This window comes from Pantherophis guttatus, chromosome 5, assembly GCF_059756535.1.
Source record: "Pantherophis guttatus breed Tessera chromosome 5, ASM5975653v1, whole genome shotgun sequence".
NCBI classification, from domain to species: Eukaryota; Metazoa; Chordata; class Lepidosauria; order Squamata; family Colubridae; genus Pantherophis; species Pantherophis guttatus.
Window position 1 is genome coordinate 19,555,087 of NC_142067.1, and position 18,633 is coordinate 19,573,719.

Sequence of the window (18,633 nt, forward strand, 5' to 3'; positions counted from 1 at the left end):
ATTTAATACTGCTTATACTAGAGAATCTTAAAGGGAGGACAAAATCTACAGTTTGCTAGTCACAAAGCCCATTTTTGGCCTTGATAGCCTCCCGCAGCACTCTGGCAGCCGAAATGGGGCACGGGGCAGGGGGCGTTTTCACTAGCCCATTTTCACTAGCAGAGGCACTGCGGACCAGTCCTTTGCTATTTGTAGGCCTTCAGTATGACATCCCTGAGATAAATTAAATCTATGTAATGTAGAAAAACAGACTTGACTTTCCTGGGTCTTCTCTTTGAAAGTTCACAAATAATGGCTATAATCAGATTGTCAGATTATGAAATCCAAATATATCAATCTGAGAGGAAGAAGAGTGACAACATTGGAAAACCTTGATTTCCAATCTGATAAATTTAAATGACAACAGCTAAGCCATTGCTCTGTCTATTCCCAGGTTTCTCTTTGTTCTTCTTAGTCTGGCATTGGAAATCGAAATTAGCCTCATAAATTTGCCATGAACTAAGTTGCGTATACATTTTGGGGGTTGTCCTGTTGAACTCTGACATTTGAGGATGCCCGTTTAATTTCATCCCTTTCTCGCTACCTTGATAATTTCAAAACCAAAATGGAAAAGAAGCTGCTTTCAATTCTTTAAATGAAGATTCAGCTACAGTATCATTGCCACCCAAGAATCTATGCTAGTTAGTGATGTGTCTTACAACAGAACAAAAACATGGTTTTAATTTATCTAACGAAGAATTGAGAGCCAGTTTGGTATAAAGGCAACAAAACAGAAGTATAGAATATAGCAAAGGTCCTGATATTCCCTAATTAAAATTCTACTGGATAGATACCTTCAGTACAAACTATCAAGACTAAATTATTGAGGGAGCATCTACAGTCATCCTTACTACAGACCTAAGTGACCTCCATTGTAATAGGAGTAATCTAATTTTGGTTGGATCAATGGCGCCCTCTCTTGGACAGCATAGCTAATTATAATTGTTCATACATATTTAGATTAATGTAATGTATTCTATGTGAAGTATCAATAAGCTTCCTCTGAAAGCTGCTCAAATGTCGGATATGCTATACTAAACATATTTATTTACTTATTTATTTATTTATTTATTTATTTATTTATTTATTTATTTATTTATTTAATTTGATTTGTATGCCGCCCTATCTCCATAGGACTCAGGGCGGCTCACAACAATTAAAATCAAACCAGATAAAAACATATTAAAATACAAATTAAACATATGTTAAAACTCATTAAAATAATCAAACCCCATCAGTCCAGGCTAGGTGATTTAAACAGCCATGTCTTTAGTTCGCGGCGGAAAGTGCAAAGGTCAGGGATATACAGATATATACAGATAAATTCATATGGGATTAAGCTAACAAGCTTCTAGTGATATAGTTTTTGGTCTTAAAACTCGCAAATGATAAAACTATGCTAATGGATTTTCTTAACAGTAGAGAAGGAATTAGCTATTAGAGGGACAGCAGAGGTCAGTTATATTGTGTAGTGGGCTTCAGTAGACAAGAACCAGTCCAGCATAGCTACAACAGCATTTATTGACTCAAAACTGGAACTGAGAAACAGCAGCCAAATGTCTGTAATTTATACTCTGGGCCCACAGTGTCTTAACCAATCATAATGCTTGAAAAACCGGCCCAAATATGAATGTTCAAAGTTTCCCTCCAAAATAGTTGGAGCTAACAGTGAGGGTCATCTAACAGTTTCACTTTAGCAGGGTTTAACACAACTATACGTATACATTCAATAATGTATACATAACAAGTATACATATATGGAGTCAAGGATTTCTTGCCTATAGTTTTTGAAATAAGCCACAATTTGTTGGATTCATATAATTGTTTTTTGGTTTTTTTGGAAATTTTTTATTTTTTTAAAATCAAAACAAAACATAAAAACATTATTATTCCAAACAATTACAGACAGTGTGTCGATCGGTGACATTTTTGTGCTCTTCCTCTCTTCAGTTTATCACTAAACATCCCCACTTGTTTCCATGAAAGTTTTTTCCGCCTAACTTATTTCAACAACCATTCATTTCATAATTATCTCCAAATCTTATTCTCCATCCATTGGTAAAATAACTCCCATATCGAATAATATTGTCTGCCTTCCTGCTCTCTTATTTCAAATGTCAATTTACTCATTTCAGCACATTCCATCATTTTCTTAATAATTTCTTCATCATTAGGTATCTTTTCTCCTTTCCAATTTTTAGCAAATACAATTCTAGCGGCTGTCAAAAGACTCACAATGAAGTATTGCAGTTCTTTATTATATATCTCTGGTAGGATCCCTAATAAAAATATTTCTGGTTTAAAATCTATTGTCTCTTTATCATTTTTTCCAACCACATGTGTATCTTAGTCCAATATCTCCTTGCTTCTGCACTTGACCACCACATGTGGTAATATGATCCTGTGGTCTGATGACATTTCCAACATTTCTCCGATTTGTTCTGGAACATTCTGGCTATCCTCGTCGGGGGTAGATGCCACCTGTAAAACATCTTATACAAATTCTCCTTATATGCTGTAGACATTGTCATTTTGTAGTTATGTGACCACAATTTTTGCCATTTATCTAAATCAATACCATAACCAAAATTCTTCCCCCATGCTATCATTGATTCTTTAACTTATTCTTCTTCCAGTTTTGCCCCTAATAAATAGCCATATAGCTTTTTAATTACACGGTCATCAGAATCCATTAGAATCTTATCTAAGTTAGTCAAGCCATTATAAAAACCTTCTTGTTTAAGATCTTCTCGATATCTAGAAAGTATTTGCATATATGAAAACCAATCCATCTTACAGCCCTGATCTTCTATATCCTGCTTTAATTTAAGTTCACCCTTTTCATCCAATAATTCCTTATATCTTATAATTTGTTCCCTTTTAAATGTCACTGGGTATGAAAATGCTTCAATTGTAGATACCCAGACTGGAATCTTTAAATAATGATATTTTTTAACCTTCTCCCAATTCAACCATAAAGCTTCACGTATCTTGTGTCTTCTAAAATACCCCTGTATTTTAGTTCCTTTATACCATAAAAAGGTGTGCCACCCCATCAACAAATCATGTCCCTCCAAATTCAATAATCTAATATTTTTCAAAGTTATCCATTCTTTAATCCACATTAGACTAGTTGCTTGATAATAAAGTTCAAAGTTAGGTAGACCAAAACCACCCCTCATTTTAGCATCTTGTAGCAACTTAAGTTTTATTCTTGCCTTCTTTCCCTGCCAAATGTACTGTATTTCAACATCATTTTATTCAAGTCTGCAAAGAATTCCTTATCCAACTTTATTGGAATTGTCTGAAGTAAGTACAAAATTCTAGGCAAAATATTCATCTTAATAGTTGCAATCCTACCAATCAAAGATAACTGCAGATTTCCCCATTTCACCAAATCTTCCAATGATGTACAAATCAAATCAATCAATACATACGAATAAAAATTCAGAGCCAATGAAAGGTATGGGATTGGGAGAGAGATCTTTTTATGTAAGTGTTTAAAGAACAGAAAAGTAGTAATTTGGATAAGTGATTATTTGTAGGCTTTGTGTAAGAAGAAAACATATGTAGCTCTTAATCCGCATCTCATAAAAACACATACATCATCAATTTTTGTTGGTTCTTAACTAGTGCTGGCCCACCTATAGTTTATTTTCTTGAATATTTCTGTATTCTTTGTAGTGAAATGCAGAGTACAAGAATAAATAAACCCAAAGAAATACATACGTATTATTGTGGCCCAAACCTGGCTCAATGAAAGAAAGAAATGACTTTGAAGATGCAACATAATTTTATTTGCAAGCAAGAAAGCAGTAATACAGAATTACAGTTTGGTTCTGTGACTTGATTCAAAATGATAGAGAAGAGATAATCAATCTTTGCAATGCTTGAGGTTTCTGCCACCACATTTTTTTTCTTTCCAATCTGAACCCATTTCAAGACATGCATGGGGGGAGGGGTTACCTTGTACTATCACACTTTCACAAACATAACCTCTCTTCTCAAGTTAATATTGGATTATAATTAGCAGTCTTTGGAAATCAGAGGTGGTATTCAGCAGGTTCTGACCAGTTCTGGAGAACCGGTAGCAGAAATTCTGAGTATTTCGGAGAACTGGTAGTAAAAATTCTGCCTGGCCCCGCCCCCATCTATTTTCTGCCCCCCGAGTCCCAGATGCTAAGGGAAGAAATTGGGATTTTGCAATAACCTTCCCTTGGAGTGGGGAGGGAATGGAGATTTACAGTATCCTTCCCCTGGAGTGGGGTGGAAATGGAGATTTTACAGTATCCTTCCCCTGCCACACCCACCAAGCCATACCATCAAGCCATGCCATGCCACACCCACCAAGCCACGCCTACAGAACTGGTAGTAAATCTCACCACTGTTGGAAATGTATGACAAAAGTATATTTCCAGGTGGCAAAACATATATCAGCTATTAACAGCAGTAAAAATTCACATCGTTGAGTGCTGTGTCATCACCTTTGCCCTGATTTTCCTCCACCTTTGTTCGTAGCCCACATATACCAGTTGAGGGGCAGCGACTGCTCCATGGGCCATAATAACCCCAATTCCGGCCATGGCCCTGCAGGGCTTGACCATTGCTGCAGGTGAATTGGATGTTGTTAGCTGATGTATCATCACCCTTTCCTTGAGGTGGTTCCACTTTCAGAGAAAAAGAAACCAGGTAGCCTGAGTGGCAGAACTGGGTTGTGGTCCAGGTTCCCCACCTGCCAAAAATAGGGAAAGATGGATACACATCCCTTTGATCATCAGGCTACAAGACTTAAGCATAATGGCTAAAATCTGGGACTAGGAACCAGCTGAACTCTATGTCTGAGTATCAAAATTCATTATCTCTGGGCCTATAATTGACTTTCAACCTAACTCATTGGGCTGTTGTAGGGGGGAAAAAAACAAGGGAAGAGGATTTTGTGGCTGCTGGCATAAGGTCCGGGGGGGGGAGAATAAGTTTTTTAAACCCCCAACCTTCCCTTGACCACATCTGAGTGGTCTCAGTTCTATAAGAAAATAGAGTGTCCCCTCTGGCTGCCCTAGAATAGCATAGCATAGCATAGCATAGCATAGCATAGCATAGCATAGCATAGCATAGCATAGCATAGCATAGCATAGCATAGCATAGCATAGAATAGAATAGAATAGAATAGAATAGAATAGAATAGAATAGAATAGAATAGAATAGAATTTTTTATTGGCCAAGTGTGATTGGAACACAAGGAATTTGTCTTTGGTGCATATGCTCTCAGCGTACATAAAAAGACAAGATACATTCATCAAGAATCATAAGGTACAACACGTAATGATAGTCATAGGGTACAAATAAGCAATCAGATCATACTAGGAAACAATCAATGTAAATCGTAAGGATACAGCAACAAGTTACAGTCATGCAGTCATAAGTGGGAGAAGATGGGTGATGGGAATGATGAGAAGATTAACAGTAATAGTAATGCAGACTTAGTGAATAGTTTGACAATGTTGAGGGAATTATTTGTTTAGCAGAGTGATGGTGTTCGGGGAAAAACTGTCCTTGTGTCTAGTTGTTCTGGTGTGCAGTGCTCTATAGCGTCATTTTGAGGGTAGGAGTCAAAACAGTTTATGTCCAGGATGCGAGGGATCTGTAAATATTTTCATAGCCCTCTTTTTGACTCATGCAATATACAGGTCCTCAATGGAAGGCAGATTGGTAGTAATTGTTTTTTTTGCAGTTCTAATTATCCTCTGGCGTCTGTGTCTGTCTTGTTGGGTTGCAGAACCAAACCAGACAGCTATAGAGGTGCAGATGACAGACTCAATTATTCCTCTGTAGAACTGTGTAGAACTGTAGACCATGTGGCCCTTCCCCGTGGTTTTCTTTTGGGGGGGGAGAGACTATTTTGCAATAAATAAAGTTAGAACAACCTCCCATCGGCCCATTGCTGCCCTAATCCTGATTTGAGGCATTTTGACTGCCGAGACCTTCATTTGCAATGAACCTGATTAAATCATCTAATAAATAAATCAAAGGTACTGTAAGTTATAGGCATTACTATCAGTCTTTAATATAGTAGAATAGAATAACAGAGTTGGAAGGGATCTTGGAGGTCTTCTAGTCCAACCCACTGCCCAGGCAGGAAACCCTACATTACTTCAAACAAATGGTTATCCAACATCTTAAAAACTTCCAGTGTTGGAGCAACTTCTGCAAGCAAGTTGTTCCACTTATTAATTGTTCTAACTGTCAGGAAATTTCTCCTTAGTTCTAAATTGCTTCGCTCCTTGATTAGTTTCCACCCATTGCTTCTTGTTCTACCCTCAGGTGCTTTGGAGAATAGTTTGACTCCTTCTTCTTTGTGGCAACCCCTGAGATATTGGAACACTGCAATCATGTCTCCCCTAGTCCTTCTCTTCATCAAACTAGATATACCCAGTTCCTGCAACCGTTCTTCATATGTTTTAGCCTCCGGTCCCCTAATCAGGGGTGAAATGCTCCCGGTTCGGACAGGATCGCCCGATCGGTAGTGATGGCGGCAGGTGGTTTGGAGAACTGGTAGCAAAAATCTTATAAAAGCATTTTTTCTACAACCTCTTCGGCTGAAAAAATGTTTTTAAAAGTAAAAAAAAAAAAGCCTCTGATGATCGCACGGCTCAGCTGGGATCGTCATTGGCTTCTAAAAGCATTTTTTACTGCAACCTCTTCGGCCGAAGAGGTTGTAGGGGGGAAAATGCCTTTAAAAGCCTGACGATCCCAGCTTAGTTGCTTGATCGTCAGAGGCTTCTAAAAGCATTTTTTCTGCAACTTCTTCGTAGAAAAAATGCTTTTAAAAGTAAAAGAAAAAGAAAAAAAGTTGGCCACGCCCACCCAGTCACATTAACCCCACCACCACCAAGCCATGCCCACAGAACTGGTAGTAACAAATTTTAGGTTTCACCCCTGCCCCTAATCATCTTTGTTGCTCTTCTCTGCACTCTTTCTAGAGTCTCAACATCTTTTTTACATTGTGGCGACCAAAACTGAATGCAATATTCCAAGTGTGGCCTTATCAAGGCATTATAAAATGATATTAACACTTCACATAATCCTGATTCTATCCCTCTGTTTATGCAGCCCAGAACTGTGTTGGCTTTTTTGGCAACTGCTGCACACTGCTGGCTCATATCTAAATGGTTGTCCACTAGGACTCCAAGATCACTCTCAGAGTTACTACTATTGAGCAAGGTACCACATATACTGTACCCGTGCATTTTGTTTTTCTTGCCTAAATGTAGAACCTTGCTTTTTTTTCACTGTTGAATTTCATTTTGTTAGATAGCGCCCAATATTCAAATCTGTCAAGATCCTTCTGTATCTTGAGCCTATCTTTTGGAGTGATGGCTATTCCTCCCAGCTTGGTGTCATCTGCAAATTTGATGAGTTCCCCATTTATCCCCTCGTCCAAGTCATTGATGAAAATGTTGAAGAGCACTGGGCCTAAAACAGAGCTCTGGGGTACTCCACTGCATACTTCCCTCCATGGAGATGCAGTTCCATTGAGGACTATACATTGAGTGCGGTTGGTCAGCCAGTTACGAATCCATCTGGTGGTGATGCTGTCTAACCCACATTTTTCTACTTTATCTAGTAGTAGGTTATGGTCTACTTTATCAAATGCTTTACTAAAGTCCAAGTAAATTATATCGACAGCATTCCTCTGGTCCACTAATTTTGTCACTTTGTCAAAGAATGCAATAAGATTAGTCTGGCATGATCTGTTTTTGACAAACCCATGTTGGCTTTTGGTTATTACTTGGTTTGCTTCTAGTGTTCAGTGATTCGTTGCTTGATTATCTTTTCCACAATCTTCCCTGATATTGAGGTCAGGCTGATAGGTCTGTATTTTCCTGGATCTATTTTTAGTAACAAAAATACTCTTCAGCATGTGACTGAATTGACTGGGATTTGATGTTTAAAGAGCTATGCCCAGATTTCAAGTATAGGACATTAATCGCAACCACACTTCTGATTTTCATAAACAGCAATCTCACCTGTAGTTCAAGACTGAAGTTCATGTCTCCCCACAAACAGAGTTATAAGAACAGCCGATAGAACCATTGATTGCATAATGAGAGAAGTGTGGGGCAGACTAAAGTCAATACAGGGTGTTTGGAGGGCATGAATGAATGTCAGGAAAGAGCAATGAGCACATCAGGAAAGAGTAAAGGTTGGAGATAGGTTTGCTGTGGTCCACAAAACCTTAGTAGCTGTTTTTGGACTTTTTAGGAATAAATAAATCTCCATCCATGTCTCAGCTGCTAATTCAGAGAGACCATTGTACAACAGTGCCTGAAAGTCAGCTTTACTAATTCCAGTGCATCCCCTTCTGAAATCAGTAGCGGTAAAGTAAGGATCAGTCATCTCCAACCCCATTCCTGATGACATGAAAATAAAACAGGACAAGAAAGTCAGTTACTCACGGCCCAACTCTAGACTCAATTGTTTTGCCTTTGGTACAGTACAAACGGATTCCATTCAGAGCTGTATCGTCACCATTCCCTTGGGGTGCTTCTACCTAAGAAAATAAGACTCTGATAAAGTTCAAGATCCAAAGGGATGCAGTGGCTCAGTGGCTAAGATGCTGAGCTTGTTGATCAAAAGTTTGGCAGTTCAGCGGTTCGAATCCCTAGTGCTACATAACTGGGTGAGCTCCCGTTACTTTTCCCAGCTTCTTCCTACCTAGCAGTTCGAAAACACATAAAAAATGCAAGTAGAAAAATAGGGACCACCTTTGGTGGGAAGGTAACAGTGTTCCATGCTCCTTTGGTGTTTAGTCATGCCGGCCACATGACCACGGAGACGTCTTCGGACAGCGCTGGCTCTTCGGCTTTGAAACGAAGATGAGCACCACCCCCTAGAGTCAGGAACGACTAGCACATATGTGCAAGGGGAACCTTTACCTGTACCTTTAAAATTCAAATTTCTGTCCTTGGTCTCTTTCAGCCTTCAATTCTCAGAATTTCCAGCATTTACCCATCAATATGGGATAATTTGTGCCTCTCTTTGATTTTAGAGTCAAAAAAAATTTAAGCATCAACACATGCCTTTCTTAAAACACAAAGTGAAAAACTGAAGAGTTAATTCCAAGCAAAGAGAAAGAAGTAAAAGAGCACCTGAAAAATAAGTTTTTACCTTCAGGGAGAAACCATTTGCATAGCCTTCAGGGCAAAACTCATTTGAGCCCCAGGGACCCCAGGGAGCCCCATTTGGTACAGTGAGTACATAGTTGTAATTTCGGGCTTCAGTATTCCCCAGGCAGCAGGAGATGGTCAGGAGAAGAGCGGTGCTGACAGAGAGGTCCATGGAAGAGTCTGCCTCTTGAAACAGAAATGTCTTCAGAAATTGTGGCCTCCTAGAAACCAGGAATCTTTTATAAAGTATCTGCAGTACCACCCTCATCCTTTTCGGTTTATTTATTCTGTATATTTGAATCCGCTTCTGAGAACTTCTTGGACTACATCCTGCAAATTTCTTGGCAAGATTTCAGAAGTGTTTTGCCACTGCTTCCTTCTTCCTAGAGAAGAAGGGAGTGGTCCAAGGTCAGAATCAGAATGGAGCTGAAAGGAACCTCAGAGGTCTTCTAGTCCAGCCCCCTGCTCAAGAAGGAGACCCTATACCATTTCAGATAAGTGATTGTCTAGTCTCTTCTTAAAAGCTCCCAATGATAGAGTGCCCACGATTTCTGAAGGCAAGCTGTTCTACTGATTAATTGTCCTCACTGTTAGGACATTTCTTCTTAATTCCAGGTTGCTTCTCTCTTTACTTAGTTTCCATCTATTGTTTCTTGTCTTGCCTTCTGCTGCTTTGAAAAATATGTTGCGCCCCCCCCCCTTCTTTGTGGCAGCACCTCAAATACTGGAACACTGCTATCATGTCTCCTGTAGTCCTTCTTTTCTCTAGATTAGCCAAACCCAAATCCTCCAACCGTTCTTCATATGTTTTAATCTCCAGGCCTTTAATCATCTTAGTTAAACAGCAGTGTGATTCACTTAACTACTGCAGTGATCTGCTTAACCAACAAGTCCAAAAAGGTCGTAAAATCGGCTGCAGCTCTCTTAGCTTCCTTGCATGGCAATGGACATTCTGATCTCAGCTGAGGTCAAAAGTCGAGGAATACCTGTATTGATTATTTCCAGACCTGACTGTCAAGAATTGAGTCATCCAATTGGCTTTGTACCTAAGACAGGACTAGCGCTCCAGCCAATCTCCAGCCAGGTATTTTAACCATTAGACCAAACTGGCTTCTCTCAGTCCTAGCAAATACAATAACAACAAATCCTCAGTTACTCTAAACATCTCACTCTATGTCTGAATCAATACTCATGTGGTATAAGTTAAAAAATAATTTTGTAATTTACTAACATACTGACTTCGGAAATTATATCCTCTATATCAGTGATGGCTAACGATAATACAATGTGCGTGCAACCCCCCTACTTGCCCTGCCCCCCTGCGCATGCACACACAAAACCCCGTGCTTCCCCCGCCCCCTGCGCATGTGCATGTGACCCCCCTGTGCTCTCCCTGTGCCTCGTTTTGGACCTACTAGGCCTCTCTGCAGCCTTCTGGGAGCAAAAATGGGCTGTGAGGGGACGTGCTGCAAATCCCCCCCCATGCCCTCTTTTGGGTCCAGTAGGCCTCCCTGCATTTATAACCCATAATGTTGCAGAAAAGCAAAGGACTCAGACTTCGAGATCAAGGGAAGCTTTATTTGGCCAAAGGTTCAGACAGAAAAGATAACCATCTAACATCTGAACAATGTTCGGATCAAAACACGCATTCTTATAGTCTTCAAAAGCAGCAAAACACAGAAATATGTTAAATCATTCATATTGGCTTAGGCCCCTTATTACTGGGCAGAGAAGCTGATTATATCTTGCGTCTGAGACACAGGCATCAAACAGGAAATATTAGTTTTATATTGACTCATGTGGTTTTAGCTCTGCGCTTTGACACGGAAGTGAGAAAGCTAGTTGACTCTGCGGTTTGACATTTTGAGGGACGTTTCGAGGTCATCCAAGGCAACCCCGTATCATTTCACTCTTATATCCAAATCTCACTTTATGTCCTACTTTAATAATGCATGCTTGTCTCTTGCATGCACCCCACCCCCCTGTGCATGTGCAGCAAAGACCAAAAAATCAGCTGGCTGGCAGGAGGTGCGCAAGCATGCACGGCAGAGCTGAGCTGGGGTGACGGCTCACATGCCCGCAGAGAGGGCTCTGCGTGCCACCTGTGGCACACGTGTCATAGGTTCACCATCACGGCTCTATTATTAACAATTAGAAGATTTCTGGGTATACTCAGAAACCAAAAAGTGAGGTTAATAGTAAACTCAAATACATACATTTCTGAATCTTGCAGAAACTTTAATTCCTATAAAATCAGTCAGAGTTGCTGAGCTAGTGCTGGGAAATATATACTGAAAAACAATTTGCATAATTTGTATAATTTATTGCAAGCCAAAAATGCATTAATGGACACATTTTAGTTTATCTCCCTTACAGTGCATAGAGTGGTAATTTGAGACACAAAAGGGAACAAAAACTGTGCAACTGAATGGCTCAGAATTTGATGTCAAATTTTAGATATCAACAGTGTTATGTATGTATCTATTTTGTGCGGGAAATTCAAATGCCCTGTGAATTGTGATTGGTTAACGGTTGCCCCTGAAAAGTATATAAAGAGGGCTGTTGCCTGTGTTCCTTTGCTGAAGTCTCACCATGAATTAAAGAGCTGTTGTCACTAGCCTGCTTGTGCCTCTCATTATTCCCGCGCTACAAAATTGGCGACGAAGGTGGGATTGAGGCCACAAGAGGCAAATCAAAAAGAGCTCTGAGTTTCAGCCAGGGTGACGAGCGAACACGGAGACACGACAATGTCTGCCTACGTTCCACCAAAACCCTTCGATCCGACCCGAGAGAAGTGGGGATCGTATCTGACCAGGTTCGAGTGTTCCCTGGAAGCAAGTGAGATGCAAGGGCTCTACGCGAACCGAAAAAGAGCCCTATTCTTAAGCCACTGCGGGCCACACGTATTCGAGATGGCCGAGTCCCTCTGCGAACCAACCCCAGTCCAGACAGTCCCCTGGGACATCCTTCAAGCAAACCTGAGAGCCCACTACGCTCCAGTTCCTTCAAAATTTGTACAGCGCTACGAGCTCCGGCAACGTGTACAAAGAGAAGGAGAACCGGTCAGCGCATATGTGGCCGCCCTTCGAAAAGCAGCAACGCATTGCGACTACCGGGATCTAGACGATGCGCTACTCGAGCAATTGATTTGTGGTGTTAGAGACACTCGTTTACAGAGGTGCCTTCTGGCAAAGCCAGATTTAACATTAGCCAGCGCGCTCGACGAAGCCAGAGCACACAAAGCATCCACGAAGGCTTCTGAAGTGCTACAACGGCCACTGCCAAGCAAAGACGGCCCTAAAACAGCCCCCGTTCACAGAGAGGAGGCGTGAACCAGCATGGAGGAAGAGTCAGACAAAGACGTCTTCCACACGGAAAAGAAAAAAAGCGAGCAAAGCCGCCGCCACGAGAACTGTCCTAGCTGTGGCGGGGATCATGAGAGACAATCCTGCAAATACCGAGATGCCATTTGCAGGCGTTGTGAAAAGAAAGGCCACATAGCACGAGTTTGTAGAGCTCAATTTCCGCGTAGTCGTAAACGGCGTGAAGAAAACGGCGCGAGATTCAAAAGCGGGAGATCTACAGCACGAGAATCGGCCAAGCCAGCACGACTGACGAAGAGAAAGTCTACACGAAAGTAGAAATTGAAGGGAGACCAGAGCACCTCTCCCGTTCCGATTGTCCACCATCTACTACACTCCCTGGGGCCTGGCAAGCTATTCGCCAAATTAGACCTTGCGCAGGCGTACCAGCAGCTGCCAGTAGATGACGCTATGGCAGAATCACAGACCATAGTAACTCACAGAGGTGCATTTAAATGCACTAGACTACAGTTTGGGGTTAGCATCGCCCCAGGGCTCTTCCAGACCACCATGGAGCGCCTTCTACAAGGCTCCCAGGACTCGTCCCCTATTTCAATGACGTCCTCATTAGTGGCCAGAACAAGGCACAGCTTGGGGATAGGGTTAGACAAGTCCTAACTAGGTTCAGAGAAGCGGGACTTAAACTTAAAAAGTCCAAATGCAAGATAGCGGTACCTTCCGGAGAATTTTTGGGCTACCGGATTGATGGAACGGTTATTCACCCCATGGAAAGCAAAGTCAGGGCCATTCAGAATGCACCCACTCCCAAATCGAAGCCCAAACTGCAGGCATTCTTGGGACTCAATTTTTACACAATGTTTTTAAAGGACAAAGCCACCATTGCAGAGCCTCTGCATAGACTCTTAGGAAAAAACATTCCCTGGCTGTGGGGCAAACCAGAAGCGGCTGCATTTAGGGCAGTTAAAAGACTTTTGTCCGAGGACAGTTTCTTTTTTATTGAAAAAGTTTTTCAAATACAATTTTCCCCCGCTTTTTCCCCCCTCCTCCCTAACCCCCCCTCCCTCTCCCCTCCCCCTGTGACTTCTTCATAATAAAACCCAAGTTCATAACAGATTATATAATACTTTACCATCCCCTTACTCCATCCCCATATACTGACCCTTTCTTTCTAATAATATTATCATATCCCCCTTATACTATACATTTCAAAATGACATTCTATTATAACATTATATAATAACTCCTAATTTAGCATAATATTATTATATCTCCCAGTTTAGCAATTTCTGCTCATAATCTACCCTTTTTCTAACCCCCCATACATATATCTCTTAAATCAAATCTTTTATGTATATTAATATAACATTTCAAAGCCTTCCGCTATAAAACTATGTAATAAATTCTAATTTAACATTTATTCAATTGATAGTCTACCCATTTCCTTCACCCCATCATTATATCTCTTAACTCAAATCTTTTACATATATTCATATCTAAACAAAATATCCCTTTTCTTAAACTAAACAATCAATAAATCAATAAACTAACCTGTCTCCACCCACTTTCATACAAGACTACCATACTTAATAATTCTTAGTATCTTTATTCTTCTGCCCACACCACTAAAAAATATTCCCTTATGTAAATAAAATCCTCTTAAAAAGACTTTAGGTTTATAATCCATATAATATCTTCTGTAATGTCTTTCAGCTGGATAGTAAACTCCATCACCCATGTTAGGGTAACATCACATCCTAATTCCAACAGTATGTTCGGTATCTTCCATTACCATCTGCCCCCATCAATAGCAAATATCTTCAAAAAAAAAAACCAACCACCCGAATGACTTTATATTTATATTCCATATAATGTCTGTAGAGGTGTCTTTTATCCAAATTATTAATTCCAACCACCGTAATAGGGTAACAGCCAGATCATCTGTGTGCCCCAATTCCATAACACTCTTGCCTTGTGGCTCAAGATAAACGTAGTATATTTATCAAAGAATCCAGAAAAAGATAGTTCCAATCCATTCAGTTTAAGGCCCTTTTCACATCCCAAAAGTACAGCACTGCAGAGGTCTGTCATTCTCCTCAATGGAGGCAGGTTGGTAGTAATTGTTTTTTCTGCAGTTCTAATTATCCTCTGAAGTCTGTGTCTGTCTTGTTGGGTTGCAGAACCAAACCAGACAGTTATAGAGGTGCAGATGACAGACTCAATTATTCCTCTGTAGAACTGTGTGGAACTGTAGCCCATGTGGCCCTTCCCCATGGTTTTCTTTTGGGGGGGAGAGACTATTTTGCAATAAATAAAGTTAGAACAACCTCCCATAGGCTCTCTTAGCTTCCTTGCACGGCAATGGACATTCTTTTCTCTAGATTAGCCAAACCCAAATCCTCCAACCGTTCTTCATATGTTTTAATCTCCAGGCCTTTAATCATCTTAGTTAAACAGCAGTGTGATTCACTTAACTACTGCAGTGATCTGCTTAACCAACAAGTCCAAAAAGGTCGTAAAATCGGCTGCAGCTCTCTTAGCTTCCTTGCATGGCAATGGACATTCTGATCTCAGCTGAGGTCAAAAGTCGAGGAATACCTGTATTGATTATTTCTAGACCTGACTGTCAAGAATTGAGTCATCCAATTGGCTTTGTACCTAAGACAGGACTAGCGCTCCAGCCAATCTCCAGCCAGGTATTTTAACCATTAGACCAAACTGGCTTCTCTCAGTCCTAGCAAATACAATAACAACAAATCCTCAGTTACTCTAAACATCTCACTCTATGTCTGAATCAATACTCATGTGGTATAAGTTAAAAAATAATTTTGTAATTTACTAACATACTGACTTCGGAAATTATATCCTCTATATCAGTGATGGCTAACGATAATACAATGCGCGTGCAACCCCCCTACTTGCCCTGCCCCCCTGCGCATGCACACACAAAACCCCGTGCTTCCCCCGCCCCCTGCGCATGTGCATGTGACCCCCCTGTGCTCTCCCTGTGCCTCGTTTTGGGCCTACTAGGCCTCTCTGCAGCCTTCTGGGAGCAAAAATGGGCTGTGAGGGGACGTGCTGCAAATCCCCCCCCCCATGCCCTCTTTTGGGTCCAGTAGGCCTCCCTGCATTTATAACCCATAATGTTGCAGAAAAGCAAAGGACTCAGACTTCGAGATCAAGGGAAGCTTTATTTGGCCAAAGGTTCAGACAGAAAAGATAACCATCTAACATCTGAACAATGTTCGGATCAAAACACGCATTCTTATAGTCTTCAAAAGCAGCAAAACACAGAAATATGTTAAATCATTCATATTGGCTTAGGCCCCTTATTGCTGGGCAGAGAAGCTGATTATATCTCGCGTCTGAGACACAGGCGTCAAACAGGAAATATTAGTTTTATATTGACTCATGTGGTTTTAGCTCTGCGCTTTGACACGGAAGTGAGAAAGCTAGTTGACTCTGCGGTTTGACATTTTGAGTCACCTTTAGAGGTCATCCAAGGCAACCCCGTATCATTTCACTCTTATATCCAAATCTCACTTTATGTCCTACTTTAATAATGCATGCGTGTCTCTTGCATGCACCCCACCCCCCTGTGCATGTGCAGCAAAGACCAAAAAATCAGCTGGCTGGCAGGAGGTGCGCAAGCATGCTCGGCAGAGCTGAGCTGGGGTGACGGCTCACATGCCCGCAGAGAGGGCTCTGCGTGCCACCTGTGGCACACGTGTCATAGGTTCACCATCACGGCTCTATTATTAACAATTAGAAGATTTCTGGGTATACTCAGAAACCAAAAAGTGAGGTTAATAGTAAACTCAAATACATACATTTCTGAATCTTGCAGAAACTTTAATTCCTATAAAATCAGTCTGAGTTGCTGAACTAGTGCTGGGAAATATATACTGAAAAACAATTTGCATAATTTGTATAATTTATTGCAAGCCAAAAATGCATTAATGGACACATTTTAGTTTATCTCCCTTACAGTGCATAGAGTGGTAATTTGAGACACAAAAGGGAACAAAAACTGTGCAATTGAATGGCTCAGAATTTGATGTCAAATTTTAGATATCAACAGTGTTATGTATGTATCTATTTTGTGCGGGAAATTCAAATGCCCTGTGAATTGTGATTGGTTAACGGTTGCCCCTGAAAAGTATATAAAGAGGGCTGTTGCCTGTGTTCCTTTGCTGAAGTCTCACCCTGAATTAAAGAGCTGTTGTCACTAGCCTGCTTGTGCCTCTCATTATTCCCGCGCTACAACATTGGCGACGAAGGTGGGATTGAGGCCACAAGAGGCAAATCAAAAAGAGCTCTGAGTTTCAGCCAGGGTGACGAGCGAACACGGAGACACGACAATGTCTGCCTACGTTCCACCAAAACCCTTCGATTCGACCCGAGAGAAGTGGGGATCGTATCTGACCAGGTTCGAGTGTTCCCTGGAAGCAAGTGAGATTGAAGTGCTCTCCGCGAACCGAAAAAGAGCCCTATTCTTAAGCCACTGCGGGCCACACGTATTCGAGATGGCCGAGTCCCTCTGTGAGCCAACCCCAGTCCAGACAGTCCCCTGGGACATCCTTCAAGCAAACCTGAGAGCCCACTACGCTCCAGTTCCTTCAAAATTTGTACAGCGCTACGAGCTCCGGCAACGTGTACAAAGAGAAGGAGAACCGGTCAGCGCATATGTGGCCGCCCTTCGAAAAGCAGCAACGCATTGCGACTACCGGGATCTAGACAATGCACTACTCGAGCAATTGATTTGTGGTGTTAGAGACACTCGTTTACAGAGGCGTCTTCTGGCGAAGCCAGATTTAACATTAGCCAGCGCGCTCGACGAAGCCAGAGCACACGAAGCGTCCACGAAGGCTTCTGAAGTGCTACAACGGCCACTGCCAAGCAAAGACGGCCCTAAAACAGCCCCCGTTCACAGAGAGGAGGCGTGAACCAGCATGGAGGAAGAGTCAGACGAAGACGTCTTCCACACGGAAAAGAAAAAAAGTGAGCAAAGCCGCCGCCACAAGAACTGTCCTAGTTGTGGCGGGGATTACGAGAGACAATCCTGCAAATACCGAGATGCCATTTGCAGGCGTTGTGAAAAGAAAGGCCACCTAGCACGAGTTTGTAGAGCTCAATTTCCGCGTAGTCGCAAACGGCGACTACACGGAAACGGCGTAAATTCCACGTAGTCGTAAACGGCATGAAGAAAACAGTGCGAGATTCAAAAGCGGGAGACCTACAGCACGAGAATCGGCCAAGCCAGCACGACTGACGAAGAGAAAGTCTACACGAAAGTAGAAATCGAAGGGAGACCATGCGAAATGGAAATCGACACCGGGTCTACCCTGTCCATCATGTCCTGGACTACACTCAAAGCAATCCTGCCAAAGATCCAGAAAACCCAGCTGTCATGACAAAGAGTTCGCCTCCTCAACTACTAAGGAAACCGAGTTCCTGTGGAAGGCGTAGGCACGTTCCGGGTCACCTACAGCGAGTTCCAGAAAGAGCTTCCCCTGACCATTGTCAACAAGCCGCTACCAAGTCTCCTGGGCATGGCGTGGTTCCGAGCCCTCGGCATGGGCTTCACGGGCGTCCACAGCATCGGCGGGCCATTACTCAAAGAAAACCTCCTTCACGAATTTCGGGACGTTTTTGAGGAGATACTAGGCAAGTACGTGGGGACCCCTATCTCTTTTAATTTAGACCCCAACGTGGCCCAAATCAGACTAAAAGCAAGACGGGTTCCATTTGCTTTAAAGCCCAAAATTGACGCTGAGCTCGACAAGCTAATCAGACAAGGGGTGTTAGTTCCCGTAGATCACGCTAAGTGGGAAACCCCAATAGTCACGCCAGTAAAATCAGACGGATCAATTAGAATCTGCGCTGACTATAAATGTACAATCAGCAAGGCATTGCAACAGAGCGCCTATCCCGTTCCGATTGTCCACCATCTACTACAGTCCCTGGGGCCTGGCAAGCTATTCGCCAAATTAGACCTTGCGCAGGTGTACCAGCAGCTGCCAGTAGATGACGCTACGGCAGAATCACAGACCATAGTAACTCACAGAGGTGCATTTAGATGCACTAGACTACAGTTTGGGGTTAGC

The 18,633-nt window shown here is 41.9% G+C and overlaps 1 protein-coding gene and 1 pseudogene across 1 annotated transcript; one reads left to right on the forward strand and one right to left on the reverse strand.

The window, feature by feature from the left end:
• Positions 1-1,846: 1,846 nt before the first annotated feature.
• Positions 1,847-9,399, reverse strand: LOC117660997 (vitelline membrane outer layer protein 1-like). The gene is made up of 3 exons (XM_034409443.3): positions 9,208-9,399; positions 8,496-8,590; positions 1,847-4,771 (listed from the first exon to the last, which is right to left on the reverse strand). The coding sequence occupies exons 1-3, from the start codon at positions 9,376-9,378 to the stop codon at positions 4,480-4,482; spliced, it is 558 nt and encodes a 185-aa protein (XP_034265334.1). The 5' UTR covers positions 9,379-9,399; the 3' UTR covers positions 1,847-4,479.
• Positions 9,400-11,953: 2,554 nt separating this feature from the next.
• LOC148113293 (uncharacterized) lies at positions 11,954-12,847 on the forward strand (annotated as a pseudogene).
• Positions 12,848-18,633: the final 5,786 nt, after the last annotated feature.

Bases quoted from the DNA above. Each gene is read 5' to 3' on its own strand.
- LOC117660997 (XM_034409443.3), bottom strand. From the start codon at position 9,378: ATGGACCTCTCTGTCAGCACCGCTCTTCTCCTGACCATCTCCTGCTGC. The intron at 8,591-9,207 runs GTAAAAACTTAT...TTATTTTCTTAG, and splicing joins CAAATGGTTTCTCCCTGAAG to GTAGAAGCACCCCAAGGGAA. The intron at 4,772-8,495 runs GTGAGTAACTGA...TATTTTTGGCAG, and splicing joins ATTGAGTCTAGAGTTGGGCC to GTGGGGAACCTGGACCACAA.